At 43.6% G+C, this 19,821-nt stretch overlaps 1 protein-coding gene and 1 long non-coding RNA gene across 3 annotated transcripts in view; one reads left to right on the plus strand and one right to left on the minus strand.

Annotated features, from left to right (window-relative positions):
- LOC141942807 (uncharacterized) overlaps nt 1–19,821 on the plus strand; it is a 52,914-nt gene that overhangs the window by 6,387 nt on the left and 26,706 nt on the right. The gene's annotated exons all lie outside the window — the stretch shown is intronic.
- On the minus strand, nt 12,805–18,501 carry LOC141942153 (alcohol dehydrogenase 1-like). Of its 2 annotated transcripts, XM_074865100.1 has the most exons (9): nt 18,177–18,501; nt 16,814–16,915; nt 16,463–16,604; nt 15,480–15,567; nt 15,145–15,364; nt 14,765–15,025; nt 14,316–14,451; nt 13,665–13,803; nt 12,805–13,049 (listed from the first exon to the last, which is right to left on the minus strand). In XM_074865100.1, the coding sequence occupies exons 1-9, from the start codon at nt 18,192–18,194 to the stop codon at nt 13,025–13,027; spliced, it is 1,131 nt and encodes a 376-aa protein (XP_074721201.1). In that variant the 5' UTR covers nt 18,195–18,501; the 3' UTR covers nt 12,805–13,024. The 2 variants fall into 2 exon arrangements, with proteins under 2 accessions (XP_074721201.1, XP_074721202.1); XM_074865101.1 differs by lacking the exon at nt 16,814–16,915.

Genomic DNA, 19,821 nt, shown 5'->3' on the forward strand with positions numbered 1-19,821 from the left:
CACCAGATCTATTAGTAGTTAAATGGCAGATCTGTGCTGGTGGTATTTTTTGGTTGTCTTTGCTATAAGTTTTGGTTTAAAAGCAGTGTTTGGACAGGATACCTTAATTACTGTATTAGCAGTCAAGTGTTACTCCAAAAATTGTTGATTTGTAAGGAGTCAACTAAATTATAAAGCTTTGTGTATTTTTTATTTTAAGTACCACATAGTTTAGTTTTTGCTTGCTAAGATGACAGCCAAAATGACTTTAGTAATATCCTGGAAGGTAGATATTTAATACATTAAATGCTGTTACACATCCAGTTGCACTCTGAAAATGAAAAATTTCTTTATTGTTGTATTAAGGTGTGTGACTCCTAATAAACTCCAAGTCTGAATGCTTTATTGCATCTTTCTGTATTCGGTCTTTTGAGAAACTGGGAGGCAAATGGGAGACCCTTACGATGACCTTGTTCTGATAATCACTTCCAGAAATTTCAAGCCTCTACTAAGTATACTAACTGCTGAAACACTGTTATGAAGGAATCTACATTTTAAATAGAATGCATATCCTTTTTTGCATATACTTTTGTATCTTTCCAAACTGTTTTTCTGTGTTTCTTTCTTCTGGATACCAAAGATTATTTAGAATTAGATTTAGAGCCCTGAAGCATGCGTCATTTTGTTAATCTTATTTTCTAGTAGAAGATTTGCAGATTTTCTGAGTTGTAAGCTTAGTTTCTGAGCTTCCTGGGAGGAAAAAATAAATAACTTCTGGAATGAATTATAGTAAGATCTTAAAATAATTTAAAATGAAGTCTAGTTACACTGCATCCCTCTGCACATTGCTGACTGAATATTTAAATAAACAACATATTTGGTAATGATCTATGTGGAATGTGTGATCCAGTCTCCATAAGTCACTGGGTATTATATACCATCTTGGGTCTCTTTACATATTCTCCTTTACCAGGAACAGCCCTAATATCCTCAAAGGTTATTTGCACAAAACTGTAGCAGATTCTAAGTTTTGAATGTCTGTGAACTGCAAGAGCAAGCTTACCCAATTAATGAAGGTGTGCTTATAGTTAATAAATCTCAGGGGAAAAAAAAAACCAACCAGCGATGTAAAGGCAATCCCTTACCACCTGCCATGAGGAGACTGATGCCCAGCCAGCCTCTGAGCAATGGTTACCTTGGGAAGACTACCTCCCAGTTTTTATTGCTGCACACGACGTAATACGGCGCTGAATATTCCTCTGGTCAGTCCAGGTCAGCTGTCCTGGCAGTACTTCCTTCCAGCCATTTGCCCACCCCAGCCTGCTTGCAGCAGGGAGCAGAGTGAGAAACGGAGAAGCCTTGACACCGTGCAGGCACTGCTCAGCAATAGCTAAAACATTGGCGTCTTACCAACACTTGTTTTGGTCACAACTGTAAAACACAGCACCATAGGGGCTTCTGTGAAGAAAGTGAACTCCGTCCCAGCCAGACCCAGTACAACTCTGTAGGGCAGGGGATGCATTTCTGTTCTGTTTTCAGGGTGGCTAGCATGGTGTGCTCTTGGTCTTGGACAAGGACTGGCAGTTCCTACGTAGGATGACTGAGTGACATTGTATTGGTAGAGAAATGGTTTGTCAGAGTCAGTGGAAGAACCTGTGGAACTGGGGCGGTTCTGGTGAAAGTGCAAACCTGGGAACTGTCAGATCAAAACTGGAACAGGGTGTGCTGAAGTTAGGTGCCTGCTCTTCCAGCCTATTATGAAATAAAGGGGGGGTTTTTTGATGTTGCTTTTTGAATGCAAGTATCTAAACTCCATGTATGTCCTGTTTCGGAGCTGAACTTAAGACAGTGATAGTTTATGGCAGTACTGTACCAAACAAAACATTTCGACTAAACCCCTGAAAAATGCAACAGAAATGACAATACATCAGCCAAATTTCTGAAAATTGCTACTGCAAGCATTAGTAGAACGCTGCAACATGAATGAGATCTTTTGTGTTGTGTTCAGAACAGAGGTGATTTTTGCTGCAAGTTAGGTGCCAGTTACAGTTTTCTCCATTTGAACTGAGTTTCTCAGATTTCACCTGAGAAATTCAGACTATGCCATTGTAACCCAGCTCTCTTTTATCGCAGATTTTTTTTAATAATCTAGGGATTTATAAAGGATTTCATTAAGAGTTATTGTTTGGGACATACATACCCTGGAAGCCTTCAAGAAGCTTACTGAAGTCCACATAAAAGCCTTAGGACAGGTTCAGTAAATGAAGACAGATGTAACATAATGGAAACATAAACTTTGCATATGAAAGCCAAAACACTTTATCATCTGCTTATCACCAACTATACATGGATAAAGTACATAAATATAAGCCTCAGTGCTTAGTTGCTGAAGGGGATGAATTCTTGCTCAAAGCAAGAAAAGGAATTACAGAGATTTGAATAGCAAAAACTGGCTGACAAGAGATACCATTAATACTATTCTGGTGATAGCAAACATAACATGATAAAAATTATATGCATTTCTATTGAAACACATTTGTTTATTGAAACAGATGTTCTGATGTACAACAGAAGACTTTCTCTGTCTTGCATTAGCATGCAAAGCCCAAAGGATGTGAAGAAAGCCAAAACAGAAATAAGTACATTCCTATAATTCTTACCAAAAATAAAAATAAGACCCTTCCTGCATTTATTAAACCCTATAGATCAGAAAATCTCTCAGCATGTTTATTTATTACAAAAGAAGTTTTCAAGAGATAACCAGCCTTTATTGCAAATGACGTTCAAAGCAAATTTGTGCTGTGTTTGTTCTGGAATATGGCTCCCATATCTGTGCAAACTTTGGTTAGTATGACTTGTGTAATATGATCAGTTTAGTACTGGCATAAAGCTACCAGTAATGTTGTTACTGACATGTCTTTGAAGCGCTGACCCTTCCGCTGAGAAAAAATGTTATCTCCGAGTAAAACAAAAATGAAGGTAACTGAGTATCTCTAAAGTACAGGTTAAAATATGAAATTGAGAATCTGAAACAAAAATTATTAGCCCAGGTTCTAATACTTGTGAGGAATTATATAAGGAAAGTAGGGGGGATTGTACCTGAAAGTATCAAATGTATGTAATTTCACACTGAAACTGTTGATCATTTTTATATTTCATGCACCTTGTGTATGAAGATAAAAGCATCCTTACATTTCTGCTATGTTTTTTCTGTGCTGTAAGACCATGTTGTACCATCACATGATATTGCTTTCTTTAAAGACTATTTTTTCCTGGCATATGCTGAGAATTGATCAGAATATGTACTGATCTGATCAAGAATTTAACTGACACTGCTTCATCTTGTTCTTTAAACTATGTGATTCAGACTAGGACTATAATTGACTTGTTACTGTCTAAAACAATCAGTAGCAAATATCTAAGCCAAGCAGTCTTAAGTGTTGCAGAAGAAAATCCAATTCAATTAAAAACATTAGGAAGAGTTCAACTGTTAACAATTTGACTTATTTGCTGCAGAAGAGTCCAGATCAATGGCTTAGACATCAATCATGTAACCAAGTGTATTTTTAAATACAAATTTTGGTGAGAGTATCTCAGTATAGTTAGGTAAGTCAGTGCGTAATTGCTCTTAATGCTTTTCTTTCTAATTCTGTTCCTTATGAAGCGTCGCTTGTATGGCAAAGTGCCTGGGTGCTCCCTGTTAGAGCAACTGGCACCTTTAGAGAAAGCCATCTGCACTAGAAGGGTTCATGAAAAATGCTCATTCACAGGTATATTAAGTGGTTGTTGATGGAAGAGTTGCTTCTGCTGATTATCTAGATGGCTGCTAGGCTTCTTTTTACTTTAGGCTTTGTAAAACTTTAATCACACAGCAAATACAGAAGGAAGGAAAGGAAATTAGGAGAAATAAGTATGTGCTTAGTATATTTCCATTCTGAACTCAGAGGAACCAGCAAAGACCTTCACTGTGACATGTGCTCCAGAGATGTGTCACCCTGCACAGCTGTTCAGGCAGGATCAGTGCCTGGAACAGCAGCAGATCTCTGTAGGAGTGTTGTGCACCAAATGATGTGCCTGAGGGGCTGGATAGATTTCTTATATGAAATGCTCTATTTGAATGCAAGATGCGATTGCAATAAATCTGTGTCTATTCCTTTGCTGCTGCAGAAACTGTATCATGTAGCCCTTATCAGAAACCTGACATGTTCTGTATTAAAAATAAGGGCATTTACTGCCATTAAGTTTGTTTATGATAGTTTGATCTGATTAGTCTTTTAATTTCTAGGCTACTTTTCCCTACTTGTTCCTGTGCAAACAATGCCAGTTACCGCAAAAAAATTTTCCCTTGTTTAGTGTTTTTACCCTCCTTTTTGTTAGACTGGGTAAGCCACACACATATATTCTTTTATCACTGTGGCTTTCTTTTCTTTGGCCCTGCTAGTAGCATACCTTTGTGTCTCTTCCAGTTTGAATTCATTGTCCTTGAACATGGTTATCCAGAATTTCTTTATGTATTGTTCATCATGGTGATTTAGTCTTAAATAACTGAAAACTGAAGCTAACATGTCTGTGCAAGAGAAAAATTATTGAAACATTTCTGTTGTTTGGCTGCTGTATGTAATAACTAACCTTGCTAAGTGAGCTGCTTTGTGTAATTTCTGTATTCTGTGTATTTAGCATATTAGCTGTAACCAGTTAATTTCTACAATATGTACCTTCACGCTTCACTAAAACCATGGAAGAAGATGTTTTGATGGACCACAGTCGGATCTCACACCAGACTGATAGTGTGGCTAAGATTAGAATCTGGCATTATAGGAAAAGAATAATGCTTCAGTAAAAGATTGTGGTTCATAGTTTTTCCAGAGTAATTGAAAAATGTACTTGCAGTGTGAATTTTTATTTATTTCCCTTGGATTCACTTCAAATACTGGATGCCAATGTCTCTAAATAAAAACTAAAGGGAAATTGCTATTTCTTAGGTTTGAAAAGACATGCTGTCCTTTGTCTCATTGAGTTCAACAAGAGGAAGTGCAAAGTCCTGAAGGACTTCCTCCTGAAGGAAGGAAGAACCCTATGCACCAGTACATGCTGGGGGCCACCCAGCTGCAAAGCATCTTTGTAGAAAAAGACCTGTGGGTGCTGGTGGACACAAAGTCAAACATGAGCCAGCAGTGTGCCCTTGCGGCAAAGAAGGTTAACGGTGTCCTGGGCTGCATTAGACAAAGTACTGGCAGCAGGTTGAGGGAGGTGATCCTTCCCCTCTGCTCAGCACTGGTGAGGCCACACCTGAAGTGCTGGGTCCAGTTCTGAGCTCCCCAGTACAAGAGGGACATGAACATACTGGAGAGAATCCAGCAAAGGGCCACAAAGATGATTAGCGGCCTGGAGCATCTCTCCTATGAGGAAAGGCTGAGAGAGCTGGGACTGTTCATCCTGGAGGAGAGAAGGCTCGGGGGCATCTCATCCATGTGTGCAAACACCTGAAGGGAGGGTGCAAAGAAGACAGAGATAGGCTCTTGTCAGTGGTGCCTGGTGATGGGCAGTGGGCACAAACTGAAACACAGGAGGGTCCATCTGAATGTGATGCAGATAGAGCCGTATCTGCAGTCCTGTCAGGAGCTACAACATGAGCTATCCATGCACAGTATAGGTAACTTTGAGATAATTTGCTTCAGTTTTCATACTAATGTTGTTAGTGCTGCCTGGTAATGGTGCTGGGTGAACAAGGGAATTTTTTCTGTCTCTGGGAGATATTTTTCTGCCAGTTCACCTGGAGCATGAAACCTGCATTTCCAGCCAGGCTTGCCAAGTTGTGTATTTCATAATAGGCATGGCAAAGGGATTCTGCTACCTGTTCTACAGAGGAAAAATGTGTTATATACAAAGAAAATGTAAATAATGCTACCGAAAGCTGTACTGATTGAGGCAGGCAGTTCCAAGGATTTCTGTTACAAAATAGATGAGGTGGATGTTTCTGTGGTACTGTTCTATAAATAATTTCTGTGAAACAGAGATACTGTGTACACATGTAATTATTGACTTCTTACTTATGACTTGGATGCCCCAAGCAGACTTTTCTTCTCCTGTAGGAGACTCTGAAATGAATTTATGAGAACTAGGAGCTTTCACAAACAGAGATGCTCCAGCCTGGGTTTTGACGATGTCTTGACTCTGATGTTGTGAGCAGTCCCTAGCTCTAAAGGCAGAACAAGAGGAACAAGGGGTGGAGGTGCTAGAAGTTCCTATTAAGAAAGAAAAAACAGGGTCAGGCAGCAGTGCTAACTGTGAGGTATGGGAGGGGTGTCAACACCAAAAGAGTTGGAGGATAAACTCAAGTTTTCTCAACCATATACTGCTTCTCACATGATTTTACTGTGAAAGGGTGTTTTCTACACATGCCTGTGCGTATAAACAACTTGCGTTCTTTGTGCACAGTATACTCATAGCCAAGGCATGTTTCCAAATCAGGCAATGAAGTAACCAAATTGTTCCAGCCAATGTTTCCGTCACAGTGTATGATGGTGCAAAATCAAGACATGCTTTCCACAAACTTAAATATAGATATACATAATATATATGTACTATACATGTGCATATATAAAAATATATCCATACTGCAACTTCACCAAAGTCCCTACTGGCTGCTCAGAGTCAACATAGTTACGATAAATCATTTGCCAATCCAAAAAGGCTTTTATTTTTATTTTCTTCAATAAAATATTGGTTTATAAAGCATGACAAAAATTAGCAGGTTAATTATTTGATCTAAGATTTCCAAGCCTCTAGGAGGAAATCATCATTTCATCTCTACATGTGCACAGAGAAACTCAGATGCCCTGGTTCATGGAAGGAATCTGTTTTCTTTCTTCAGTGGGTAGAGGTATTACTTTTGCTTCCTCATATCACCCTCCAGTTTCAGGGAACAGTATTATTTATAGGGACAAGTAGTTTTAAAATCCTTGATTGTGCTAAAGGGATTGGAAATTCAGTAACAAGATTTTTAGATGGTCTTCAGAACACCAAATTATTGTTGAACAATCTGTAGTACTCTAGCAATTAGATTGTGGCTGAGCAACAGTTTTCCTGAGAAGAGACTTACGATGTGCGGTGTTGGTGTAGAACAGGCACCCAATGGGATGGGGTTTGTCTGCAATGAGGGTTGTTTTTTTTTTTTTCCCAGTCTCACTCGTAACTGCAGGGTCCTGATGGTCCCCATGGGAGCCATGACAGGAATCTTTCTGGATAAAAATTGTTTGAATGCTCTGCTGTCCAATCTGTGTTGAACCTTTTGCCACTTATCATTAATCCAGTGATCTGGAAATTAAGCACTGGAGAGAGGGTCACTGGATTAAAACAGTACTGAGTGAGATACAATGGCCAAGTTTTCTCTGACTGCTGAAGTTGATGCTACTTCAGTAACATCTGGGGTTTTTGCTGAGGGACTTTGGGATTGCAGGAAAGTATAAGTTTATGCTGGAAAATGTCATTGATCTTATATTTCTGGACAGTATTTTACTGGAACTATTAAAAAAAAAAATTCAAGTATATTCCACAAGGGGACATAACATGGGACAATCTTTCCATTTAGGATGTAAATAGAATAGTGGAAAAAGTATTTATTCTTTTATATTCTGCTAGGCAAATATGAGAAATTCAGTTCACAGTGTATTGACTAGAACAAAAAAATAGATCAACATCATATTATGAAATGTACTTCATGTTTTCCTCTCCCTAAAGCTGTTGGACACAATACATAGTAGAGTCACCTCTACTATCTGACTTTCATGTTGGAGTAGAGTACACTCATTAAATGTGCAGATAGCAGGAGGGTTACAAGCACACTGAAAGAGAGGATTAGAAAATTATCCTGACAGTTTAGGGGAATGCCTTTAAAGAACTGGGATGCAACTGAGCGTAGGGATCAGCATAGGATGGCAAGTGACAAGTCAAAAGCAGTTCTGAAGGAAAAATATGTCTGCAAAGAATAGTGGATGACAAAGCGAATGTGAGTTAATGATATCTTGCTATATGGGCGTAGAGGAAAGACAACCATCATAGTGGCAGTGGAAACAGGAATACAGTTGACAAGATGAGAAGTAATGCTTCATGGTGAGAAGGGCAAGGGTAGATATACCCTTCAGGAACATAAAAAGTAGCTATAAGGTTGAGCAGGAGATTTAGTCTCTCTGAGGAGATTGACAGTATGATACAGTTTGAAATGGTAATGAAATAGATCATTGTTGGAGGCCTTTGAGCCTCTCAGGAATGAAACAGAGTTGATCCTGCACTGGGAAAAAAGCTAATCTACATGGTCTCTCAAGAACCATCTGAGCTCTGTTTTCAGATGAGTTCATTACTTTAATAGTCTTGTTTTGTTATTTTATGCACAGTGGATTGTGGTTTCAAAAAACCTTGTAGGATGTTAAAAAGCACACATTTGATCAGCATTATAAGAGATTTATTTGCTTACCATTTCGTTGATATGAATAGAAGAGCACGTCGCCATCAATTTCTCTGAAGTGATGGTGTAAATGCGACAATTTTATGATATATTGGATTTTTATGGGAACTAGGTTGTATTTAAAATATTGATATCCCCTGCGGAAGTATTTGGCATGGCTATCATAACATTTGTATAAGTCAGAGCTCAGAGTCTTCAACTTAAAATAAACACCAAAGGATTATTCAGATAATATACTACATTCACATAGTGCTCGTTTACATGGTTCTAGAAGCAAAGATTGATTGACATTTGTGTTTGAGTTACTTCTACAATGTGAAAGACCTGGAAGGGGGACACTTGATGAGAAATGGTGTGTGATTGTCTTCTCTCATGTATAAGAAGACAGTACAGTCACAAATACTCAAACAGAAAATAAAAATATTTTAAGTGATGGTCTGTTCAGAGCTGGTTGCTCTCTACATTCACCTCTAACAGTACGTAAGCATCAACAGAGAACAATGTTTGATACTCCAATGCTTCATGTATATGTTATGGAGTAAACCCATTGGTTTCCTTTCGATTTTTCCTACCTCATATATGGGCTCATCGCCCATATAAACTGTTTGTTAGGACACAGTAGTAAATATTTTTCTGGGTTAAAATATATCTTGCGTAAATCTACTGTTGTTTTATTGATAGTAGTTTTGGACTGCTGAGTCTGCATTTATATTCTAGAAGAGATGGTCTTTTTGTTATTTCGAAGAAACTGAGCAGTAGAATTGATTAAAATAGAGTTGTAGCTGAAATAGATAAGCTAAATAATGGAAACCACTCCAAAGAGCAATGTGTCCTTCCCATCGCTACTCTGGAAAGAAATCCACACGTTAAAATATTGAATGCACATGGCTATTATGTGTAATTCGGCAACCAGCTAGAATCACTAGATATCATATATTCAACTTTAAGCTGCTGTCAAGGAGAGACTGATAAAAGGAACAGATGATGGATGAAAAGGTTGAAAATGGAGATGATATTGTTAAATGCCAGTAAAGAGAATCACTTTTTCCTAGTCACACATGTGAACTTGACCCCAGCATGTCAAAAATGCCATATATTAATTATAGCTTTGAAATGTTGCATGTTCTTAGAAAAAGCAATGAGACCTCTTTTGAACTTAAAATAAAAATCTTTGCTCAGGTGTTGTATCCTTCCTCTCTTTAGACCTGTGTTCTCTCCCTACCTCTCTTCTCCATGCTTCCCTTTTTCTTCACCCCTAACTGGTTAGCCCAGCACTAAAAGACAGTTCATCCTTCTGCCAGTCACTCTCCCATTCCTGGGCCTGCTGTGTAAGAACTCGTGTTGTGTGTAATGAAAGTAAGTTTCCACGTGCCTAATTCAGCCATGATGACCTTCATGATGCCACCAGCTCTAGCCTAGAAGGAAATGATAGACTAGAAAAGGCCTGTCCACTAGAAAGGAATCCGTCTTCCGTGTGGCTGAAAGGACATTTTTCTATACCTAAGGAATGGAATAATTTCCTACAAGACTACCAATAACGACATAAACTCTTTCTTGGATCAGGAACCATTTAGAATGTTATATATAGTCAGCAGAACCCAACTCTTTAGCTGCTGAACAAAATGATAGATATACTAATACTAATATTTTTTAAAAAACAAAACACATCTGTTAGTGTTAGGATGCAAAAAAGATTAGTCCTGATCGGAAAAAAATGCAGCATTCATGAATCAGGATGGCATTACATTGTAGACTCATGTTTAGGACACCCAGCTCTACAGTTGATTCACATATCCTTCATGCCTGCTATCCTGTCAGTTCACTCAGAAGATTTGGTGGAGCAAAGATGTGATTCTTCTCCAGGATTAGGTGCTTTTATGTGCTTTGTAATCTTCACTCCACTTTGAAAGTGGACTGATGGTTAAGTGCTTAGTTGAAAACAAAAATATTCTTAAAGTTGTTCAGACAGACTCACTTTACACAGCCTTTGGGCCTTATTTTAGTGGGTTTTGATTACCATTCAATTTTTTACATTGTGCAAGAGTTGGAGAGCTCAGAGTTGCTGCGCTGGTCCCTCTGCTTGGCCTCCCATGGCTGTCTCCTTCAGAAGAGCAGGACACTGTGAATACTGGAAAGTGGAAAGGAAGGGAGGAGTTACAGGTGCTGCAGTTCAGGAGCAGGCAGCAGAACAGGCAGGTGTGCCTGAGGACCGCCCACCTTCTTTCTCATGCAGAGGACAAATGCTGTATTGCTGATATCCTATATGGTTGCTACTGTTTAAAGTTTAAAACAAGCAATTTTATAAATACAGTGACCGATAATGAAATAATTCAACTGCTTCCTAGATAACATTCCATATATATGGTTTATGTTTTCATCTCACACCTAAGGACATAAACGTGAACAGTGCTACATGTACTGATATTTCATGCCTCTTAGGACACGTCCAGTCTCTGCTGTTGAGCTTATAGCCTACAAAATGGTTGTAAAAAGGTCTTTCAAATGTGTAATATTTTTTTTCCTTAAAACATCCATGTGATGCTCACCTCCCTCAAACTTGCAAACCCAATATTGAAGTGAAGACAGCATAGATATCAGAATTGCTGACTGCCCTGCTTGCAGTTCTGAAGTGCCATGAGTAGCTGGCATTTCTGCAAAACATTTGAAATGTATGTGAATATGGGGGGGAGCTGATACTGAGATATTGTTGCTGTGCAGCTTTGTGTATACCTTAGGAAAGGAGGATTATATTTTTCTTACCAATTAATAGATGGAAAATAAAATCAATCTTGTATGTCAGTAGGCATGGATTTAATGATTAACTTTTTAATGACAGATACTGTGTATCTGCATTCAACAATATTTCATATCCTGACTTGCTGTATGTGTTTACGTATCAGACAAGATTTAATAACTGATCTGTTAGGTCAGACATTTGTACAGATAGGCACAGGCCTCAAGGTCTTTGTCTTCATCTCGATAGTCAGTGTTCTGGCCCCCTTTGTGTCTTATGTTCGTTTCCTGTCTATCAAAGTGGTAGAAAAATGGAAGAATATTTGACAGAAATCACTTTGTGGAATAGACTCTGAACTGCACTTACAAGGGCTAAGTACAAGTCTTTTCCACTGCTTGCAGTAGTTCAAACCCTTTGATAATTTTTAATTAAAAGACAAAGGCATATATTAATGCCTTTACTAATGCCTCAGTGTTAAATTTTTGTCTTCAGTGTAATTGGGCACCAGTTTCAGAGACAACCTTTGTATTTCTACTATGAAGAACAAAGTAGATCATATCCTAGCAGGTATGGCTTTGCATTTACTAGCAAAATTGATAATTCACTCTTCTTTAAGGTGCCCTGTTGCTTTAATTTCCATTAGGACAAAAATATTGTATACCTCATACAAAATGGAAGGGGGAGAAGGCAAATGAAGTAAGAAATGTGAGAGTTAGATCCACTCTGACATATATTATACATTGAAGAGATATAACAAAAATATTGCTAAGGGTCTATTAAATAATTGATTCTATTCACCCTAATGAAGGAGAATGGCTGAGGGAAAAAATGGGTTAAAATAGAGAACAGGAGTCTTACAGCAATTGCTAATTTTGAGTCCAAGCTATCATAGAATCATAGAATCCTAGAATATCTCAAGTTGGAAGGGAACCATAAGGATCCTGTCCTTGCATTTCCTTTTGTACACAGAGCAAATTTAGTTGCCAGACCAGTTGTGACGCTGGTAGCTCCTGTAGAATAGCACTCCTGCAATGTAAGGAAGAATTTTGCTTTTTACTTTCTGAAAGTCTGGGTACTACTCTAGCACGCACATTTACATATTGGAAATAAATGCACTTGTAATTTCTCTTCCCTATTCCAATCTGTAAATTTCTCTGAGGTTGTTATCAAGAGCAAAACTAGATTGGGAGAAAAGCCACCAGACTGAGCTCAGGAGGCCCAAGGATCTAAAGATGACAAATATGAACTGAAGAAGGGAAAATTAGGAGAGAATAGGATAAAATAATGTCATAAGAAATTAAAGGTGCTGGAGTGAAAGGTTTTACCTGAGGATAACCTCATGTAGCAAAACACATTGTGGTCTCATGAGCGAGACCAGAGAAGAGCAAGAGCAGCAGCTGTTGTCTCCCTGCTGTGTTTGGTTGAGGTTGCAGCATTCACCCAGCTGAAATGGGGGCAGAGACACGTGCGCATAAGTGGGTGAAGGTGAGAAGCAGCAGCAGTGGAAGGAGCAAAGGAATTTCCTTGCTGCTGAGACAAGGGCTGTGGTGGAGGGGCCTGCGGTATGAGGAAGAGTTCCTCCTGCCCCACCGGACCTCTGTTGATTGAACGCACTGCATGGGACGAGTTTGAGTGAAACCCTTTATTGGTCAAAGCATTGTCTCAGGCAAGGCGTCCTTTGGGGTCTCAGCCGGGCGCAGGAGCGCTGCCAGTGGCACCGACATCGGCAAGTTCCTTGTTCTCATCTCCTTGTGCCACACAAAGAGAGGTGCTGGGCGAGAAGGGCCTGTGCCAGGAGAGCATCTGCTGTGCTGGTCCCTCCACTCGGCCTCCCATGGCTGTGTCCTTCAGAAGAGCAGGACACTGCGAATACTGAAAAGTGGGAAGGAAGGGAGGAGTTACAGGTGCTGCGGTTCAGGAGCAGGCAGCGGGGCAGGCAGATGTGCCTGAGGACCGGCCACCTTCTTTCTCATCCAGCCTCTTCCTACCGCAGCTGCGTGAGATGTGCAGCAATGGGGCAGCCTTCAAAACCCTGCTGAAGGGAACCCCTCAGGAGCTGAGTCACCTTGTCCCTCCCCAAAGTTCTCGTGCTGTCACTGTAGGAAACATTCTTCCTTCCTTTGGTTTTTATGCTGTTGTCACCAAGGATGCCCCTAACTCCTCGTCCTCCATTGCCTGTGCAGTGCTTTCAGTTACATGAGATGGGGTGTCTGAGGGCCTGTGCTGGCTCCAGTGCAGCACAGGGGCGGCGGGATCTCTGCTGAGCTGAACCGTGAGCAGGAGCGTTCCCTGGGCTGAGCGTGGGCTCTTCGCTCCAGGTGGATTCTCCCGACAGACAGCTCTGGTCCCTGCTTCCTCAAAAGGCTCAAATGCTTTTTGAGAAGGCAGTGTTGCATAATGTCTCTGCCTGCCAGAGTATTTGGGCTGTTTGAATTTTAGGTGGAGGTGGTGTCTGCTGTACCTCTCTCCTGATAATCAGGGTCTCACCTTTTTCCCGCACGTAACAACTCAAATCCTTCATTTACTTTAGCGATTGGCAGCGTGTGTGTGATCAGTAAGTCTGAGTTGAATTTCTTCTCCAAATAGCTGGAAACTAATTTGGGGATAGAATCTTTCATCTTCCAACCTAGAAATGGGAGAAATCACCCGCAGTGAATAATCAGAGAAATGTTGTTTTGGTAAGGTAATGTTGCTGTGAGGGTCAGGACTGAGCGACCGGTACTGGTGCCTTTATTGTGTGAGAAATATTCATCTGCTTGATTGGGTTAGCACAGACAGTTGTGTGCATTGAACTATATGAAACTGTTACAGGTTTATTGGCGTGTTTCATTTCCTATGTATACAGTGGAAAGGCAGTGCTCCTCTTTAGTTGTGTTTTTCTTGCAAACCCTCTCAAATAGGGCTTCTGGGACACTTCCAAGCTTGAAATATTCTTTGTGACCAAGAGGTTAGTCAATAATGACTTCAAGGAAAAACGTCTTTTCTTCTACAGCTGAGGACATTGCTCAGATGGCAAAACTGATTTTCAAGACAGTTACTCATATGCCCTGAAGGGTACCTGTTCCAGAGATATTTGGAAATTACCATGAAAGGAGAAGGCTGAAATGTCTATCTAAAATGTTTTCCGAAGTTTCATACCTCCAAGCACAGTTCCTTTCCATGTACGCCCACACAGCAGAAGCACAGGATCGATGGGAATCACTGAACCAGAAGCTGGTTCCCCAATCATCACGCAGACACCAGTGCTCATATTGCAGGAAGCCAGGGCAGCAATCTGATGGGACAGACAGGCGAATTAGAGAACGTGCTGATAAGTTTGTCAGAAAAGCGTTCTTTCTGCACGGTCATCTCCCCTCCCTGGTAATCTGAAAACACCTACTCCTTTGTGCAGCAGGCATGGAGAGCTCAGTGCCTGTTTTGAGACTTGTACGTCATTTTCTGCCACAGCCTATAGACTACCTTTCTGAGCAAAGATGTGCCCAGCAGTGCAGGCAGCAGGCAAGGAACTTCCCGCCAGGGTGAATTTTGCCATAATGGGAGGCTGTGAAAGAGCTGGGAGGGAGGACGTGTGCTGAAATGCCACCTACCATGGTATCCGCTTGCCTGATGACCTCAAAGGAATAGTCCACGCCATGGCCGGTCATCTCAGTGAGCACCTCCTGGATGGGCTTCTTGAAGTCTCGAGGATTGATGCAGTCGGTGGCTCCCAGCTCCTTGGCCTTGGCAAACTTGTCCTTGTTGATGTCAACGGCAATGATGCGGGAAGCTCCGGCCGCCTTGCAGCCCATGACAACAGAGAGGCCAACTCCTCCAAGGCCAAAGACAGCGCAGGTGGTGCCTGGTTTTACCTGCACAACATGGGGCCCTGTGAGTCTCCAGCGTGAAGAGGAGGTTTCTGTTGTGCAGGGTTGGTGAGGTCGTGAGGGTGGCCGTGGGGTGCTTGTGCTCAACACGCCTGAATACCAACCTTGGCAGTGTTGATGGCAGCCCCATAGCCTGTGGAAAACCCACAGCCGAGCAAACAGACTTTGTCCAGAGGTGCAGCAGCATCTATCTTGGCAATGGTGTACTCTGGCATCACAGTGTATTCTGCAAAGGTGCTGACCCACAGGAAATGGTGGATCTGTTTCCCTTTGCAAGTGAAGCGGCTGGTCTTGTCAGGCAGCAGGTTTTGTGATTCAGAGAAGCTGTTGGGAGGCACAAGCATTTGTTTTTCAACAAGTAAAGCACCCATGGGGGTGTCAGACTTGCTGAGAGACAGCCAACCCCATGTAGGTGTAGGGGAGGGCGAAGCAAACTCACTGGGACTTCAGGCAGTAGTTGGATTCAGGATTCAGGCAGAAGCTGCATTCCCCACAGTGAGGCAGGGGAATTGGGATGACTTTGTCTCCTGCAACAAAGCAGATCCCTGTCAGGTACCTCTCGCTCAAGCAGGCCCTGAGGGTGGTGGTGCCTGTTGGAACGCTGCTGCTGAGCCTTCCGATGGCAGCACCCTACCACGAACCCTCCGCTTTCTCTGTCAGTGAGGAATGTTCAGAGCCCCACTCGTGTGCACGGGGAGTAGACCAGGAACATGTATGTGACAGTCCAGTGCAATGAGTGTGCGCTCACTCAGATTTTGAGCCCCTGCTGCAGGAGCAAGGGGGAATTTCTGAGCTCTGGGCAGCCCCATCTGCTTTGAGAGCTGATTCCTCAGCACGTCTTTGTGTGTGTGTGTGTCAGTCCAGGTTTCGGCTGGGATAGAGTTAATTCTCTTCCTAGTAGCTGGTACAGTGCTGTGTTTTGGATTTAGTATGAGATAATGTTGGTAACACACTGATGTTTCCATTGTTGCTAAGCAGAGTTTATACTAAGGCAAGGACTTAGCAGCAACCTGTTCCCTGACAGCGAGAAGGCTGGAGGGGCACAGGAGGTTGGGAGGGGACACAGCCAGGACAGCTGATCCAGACTGTCCGGAGGGATATTCCACACCATATGACATCATGCTCAGTATATAAACTGGGGGAAACCTGGCTGGGGCCATTGCTCGGGAACTGGTTGGGCATCGTTTGGCGGGTGGTGAGCAATTGCATTGTGCATCACTTGATTTGCATATTCTCATTCTATGTTGGTTTTTTTTTTCTTTCCCCTTCCTTCTCTGTCCTATTAAGCTGAGTTTATCTCAACCCATGGATTTTACTTTTTTTTTCCCAATTCTCTCCCCCATCCTGCTGGGGAGGGGGAAGTGAGCAAGTGGCTGTGTGGTGGTTAGCTGCCTGCCAGGTTAAACCATAACAGCGTCTTACCTGGTTTCACAGTGGTCACTCCTTCTCCAACACTTTCCACAATCCCAGCTCCTTCGTGGCCTGGGATAACTGGGAAATCCACATTAGGAAAGCAGCCTTCCAAAACGTGGTCATCTGTGCGACAAATGCCCGTGGCCACAATCTGTTTGGAGAGGAGAGAGTAGATGATGAGCTTTAGAAATTGTCTGTCCTCTGTTCATCTTGGTTTGTGGAAGGACTTTTCACAGGGCTTCTCTGGACAGTTAAGGTCTATTGGCAGACACGGGCTCTTGGCAGGTATATTCAAGGTATAGCCATAAGAAGAGCAGTTCCCAGAAGGCAGAAAAGAAATAGGGAAACACGCGTGTTTACCTTGATACGGACTTCACCTGCCTTTGGAGGTGCAACCTCCACCTCCTCAACAGAGAGTGGTTTGCCCACGGCCCAGGCAACAGCAGCTCTGCATCTGATAACCTGGAAACAACAGAGGGGATTACTCTGCGTGGGCATGTTTGCCTTTGGCACATGGTTGGGGACAGTCATCCTGAGATCACCTAGCGTAGAGCCTCACAGCGCGCATCTCCACGCCCTGGAGCACGCACTGCTGGAGCTACACGGCTGTGCTGTTTCCTGGGGGACTTGCTGTGTGGGTGGGATGTGGTGGGAGAGGAGAAACACGGGAGTGCTCAGCTGTATGTGAAGTCAAGCGATGTTCAGTAAACACTGGCCTAGTGTGAAATGCAAAGGTGAAGACCGGTCGGTAGAGGGCAAGGCTTGTGTTTTCCCAGGGACAGTGGACCTGGGAAAGCCCGCCTGCCTTGTGTCTGCAGGACAGGGCTCTGGGGGTGACCCCGGGGCAGCAGGGCTGAGCTGCTGCAGCACAGGAGAGTCTGCAGGCACTGCTGCAGGGGGGGATCCTCCCAACAGCACTTGGTATGATGCCCTGCCCGGCCTTTGGCTGGTCTGTGCTAAGGGGAAGACGAAGACAGCTCTGGCCCCTCTCGTGTTTGCTGCCTGAGCAGCTGCCTGAGTTCCAAGTGGTAGGTGACGTGGAGGAAGATCTGTGAAGGGCAGAGACTGGTGTACTGGGCAGGTTTGGCAGCAACACGTGCACTTCTGTGTCTTCAGGCCACAAGGACAGCACGTTCAGTACCGGTGGAAATGCCTGTTAGAAGCTTTGCTGTTGGTCTTGTAAGACATTGGGCTGCAGGTACCTAAGAGGGGTTACAGAGCCAAACCCATCTGGCCGACAGCTGGGTTATTTTTTCCCTTGCCAAAGGGATGATTTGTGTGTGGCATCTCCCAAACCCCGAGCTGATCAACCCAAAGCTGGTTTGATGTCAGCAGAAGTCAGCTTGCAGCTTGAAAAGGGTATGGCCGGGGACAAGCTTGGATGCGAGAGATGAGTGGCGGCCAGGTTGCACCTCTGAAGAGCGGTGTTTCCCTACCAAAGCGGGATCGCAGAGCGGGGTTGAGCAGGAGGTTTTTTTCAGAGCGGTACGATTCAGTATTTTCATTCCTGAGCTGCTGGGCAGAGCAGGAGAGGAGGGCACTGCCTGGCGCAGTTGTGTGAAAGCAGAAGCTGGTGCAATTCAAAGGGGTTTGGATGAGTTGGAGGAGCAAGGTCAGAGGGAAGAGGGGGCACAGTAGAGGTGCGCAGGCTGAGCCCTTGGCAGAGCGTTTCCCTAAGAGCAGGGCAGCGCGGAAAGGAAGAAGGGAAATGTGTTGTTCTTACTTTTCCAGAAGTGGCCATGTGGTCTTAGCAGAGCTGTAGCCGTGGCTGCAGCAGGCTGGAGGGAAGCTGCCGTCCGTCCGTCTGAAGCCCCGCGTTGCGAAACAGCCCAGGCGTGGAGCCGGAGCACTCCTGGGCACCCACCAGGCACAGCTGAAGGGGGAGGCAGGGACGTGGCGCGAGTCCTGGCGTGGGACGGTCACCGGACAGCAGGGAGCTGTGGTTGATCTGAGTCCAGAGCAGGACGCTGAGGAGCACGGCGAGTGTTGAGCGGAGGAGCTGGCTAGCGGCAGGGAGATGCCAATGGGCGGCAGTCACGCTCCACAGGGAGTGGGCAGAAGTTCTCCGGGGAGGCTTTTATTGGTGACTCTGCCTTCGGGCCATGCCCTGCCCTCCCTGCCTGAAAGGCACAGAGAGGTCTCAAGATCTTTCTCCTCTGGTTTCTTGTGGTGGGTGTGGAGGGAGGAGATTTGCAGCACTGCTTGGGCTTTCTCGAGGTCCCCTTGTTGCCAAGGGGTAGCATCTGACCTGGCAGCAGTTCACCCCCAGGTATTTGCGAAAGGGTTAGAAAAGGCAAAAAATACAAACCAAACATTTTATGGTGCACAAACATGCCTGCCCTTTTGGGGTGAAGGTTAACTGTCTGTGGTGTTGCAGCTATATTCACCTGAGTAGTAAGGGCAGAAGGTGTCAGGAAGGGGGGTGTTCCAAGAACACATTTATTTCACTTGTGTGTAACCAGGTTTGCAAGGGGGGTTCACTCCCCCAGGCTCTCCTGGTTCACACAGAGGCATCAGGCAAGGTGACTTATAGGAGACTGGATGAGCGGGACCTTGTTGGAGGACCAGGCTAAGAGGTGTGACATAACCCCCCCAGTTATGTGTAGCCTCCATCGGATGTTGGTAGCCTCCATCGGACTGTGAGTGCTGGTGATGTACAATTTCCCAGGAATAAGGATTTTTAGAATGAACTTTTTAAGGTTTTCAGTACTCAGCCTGGTCTGCCTGCTGCATTGAGGGGGAAAAAAAAAAGTCTGTCCTGACTTGTGATATGATTTGTGTTTCTTGCAAGAGAAAAATTTGTTTCACTTGTCCTGAGCAGCCGTAGATATGGCAGCCCTTGAATGCAACATTAGCCTGTCATCTCCCAATTCTCTGTGCAGCACGGTGGGATCCGTGCTCTGCATCTGATAACGTGGACGCAATAGAGGGGAATACGCTGCATGGGAATGATCATTTGCCTGTGATGCAGAGTCAGGGAGGGTGATCTTACAAGCTTGTAAAAATAGAGCTGCACAGCGCCTGTCTGCGCCCCGGAGCATGCTGGAGGTACACAACTGTCCTGTGCTGTTTCCTGGGGGACTTGCTGGGTGGGTGAGTGGGGTGTATTGGGGGAGTGGAAACACGGGAGTGCTCAGCTGTATGCGAAGCCAAGTGATGTTCAGTGAACACTGGCATAGTTTAAGGTCTGAGGACACACCATTTGTGCTTTGTCAGACAAGGAGTTTGTCTCTTGGGAAATTACTGGATTTTTCATGGCTTTTGTAGCTTTTTCATAGTGTCCTCATGTGCTGATGGCCAGGTTGTGCTCTGACGGGCAGCGTGGACCCTGCTCGTTCACAGGAAGCTCCTAAATGGAGGCTCACACA

This window comes from Strix uralensis, chromosome 4 (genome assembly GCF_047716275.1).
Source record: "Strix uralensis isolate ZFMK-TIS-50842 chromosome 4, bStrUra1, whole genome shotgun sequence".
In the NCBI taxonomy this organism is placed as follows: Eukaryota; Metazoa; Chordata; class Aves; order Strigiformes; family Strigidae; genus Strix; species Strix uralensis.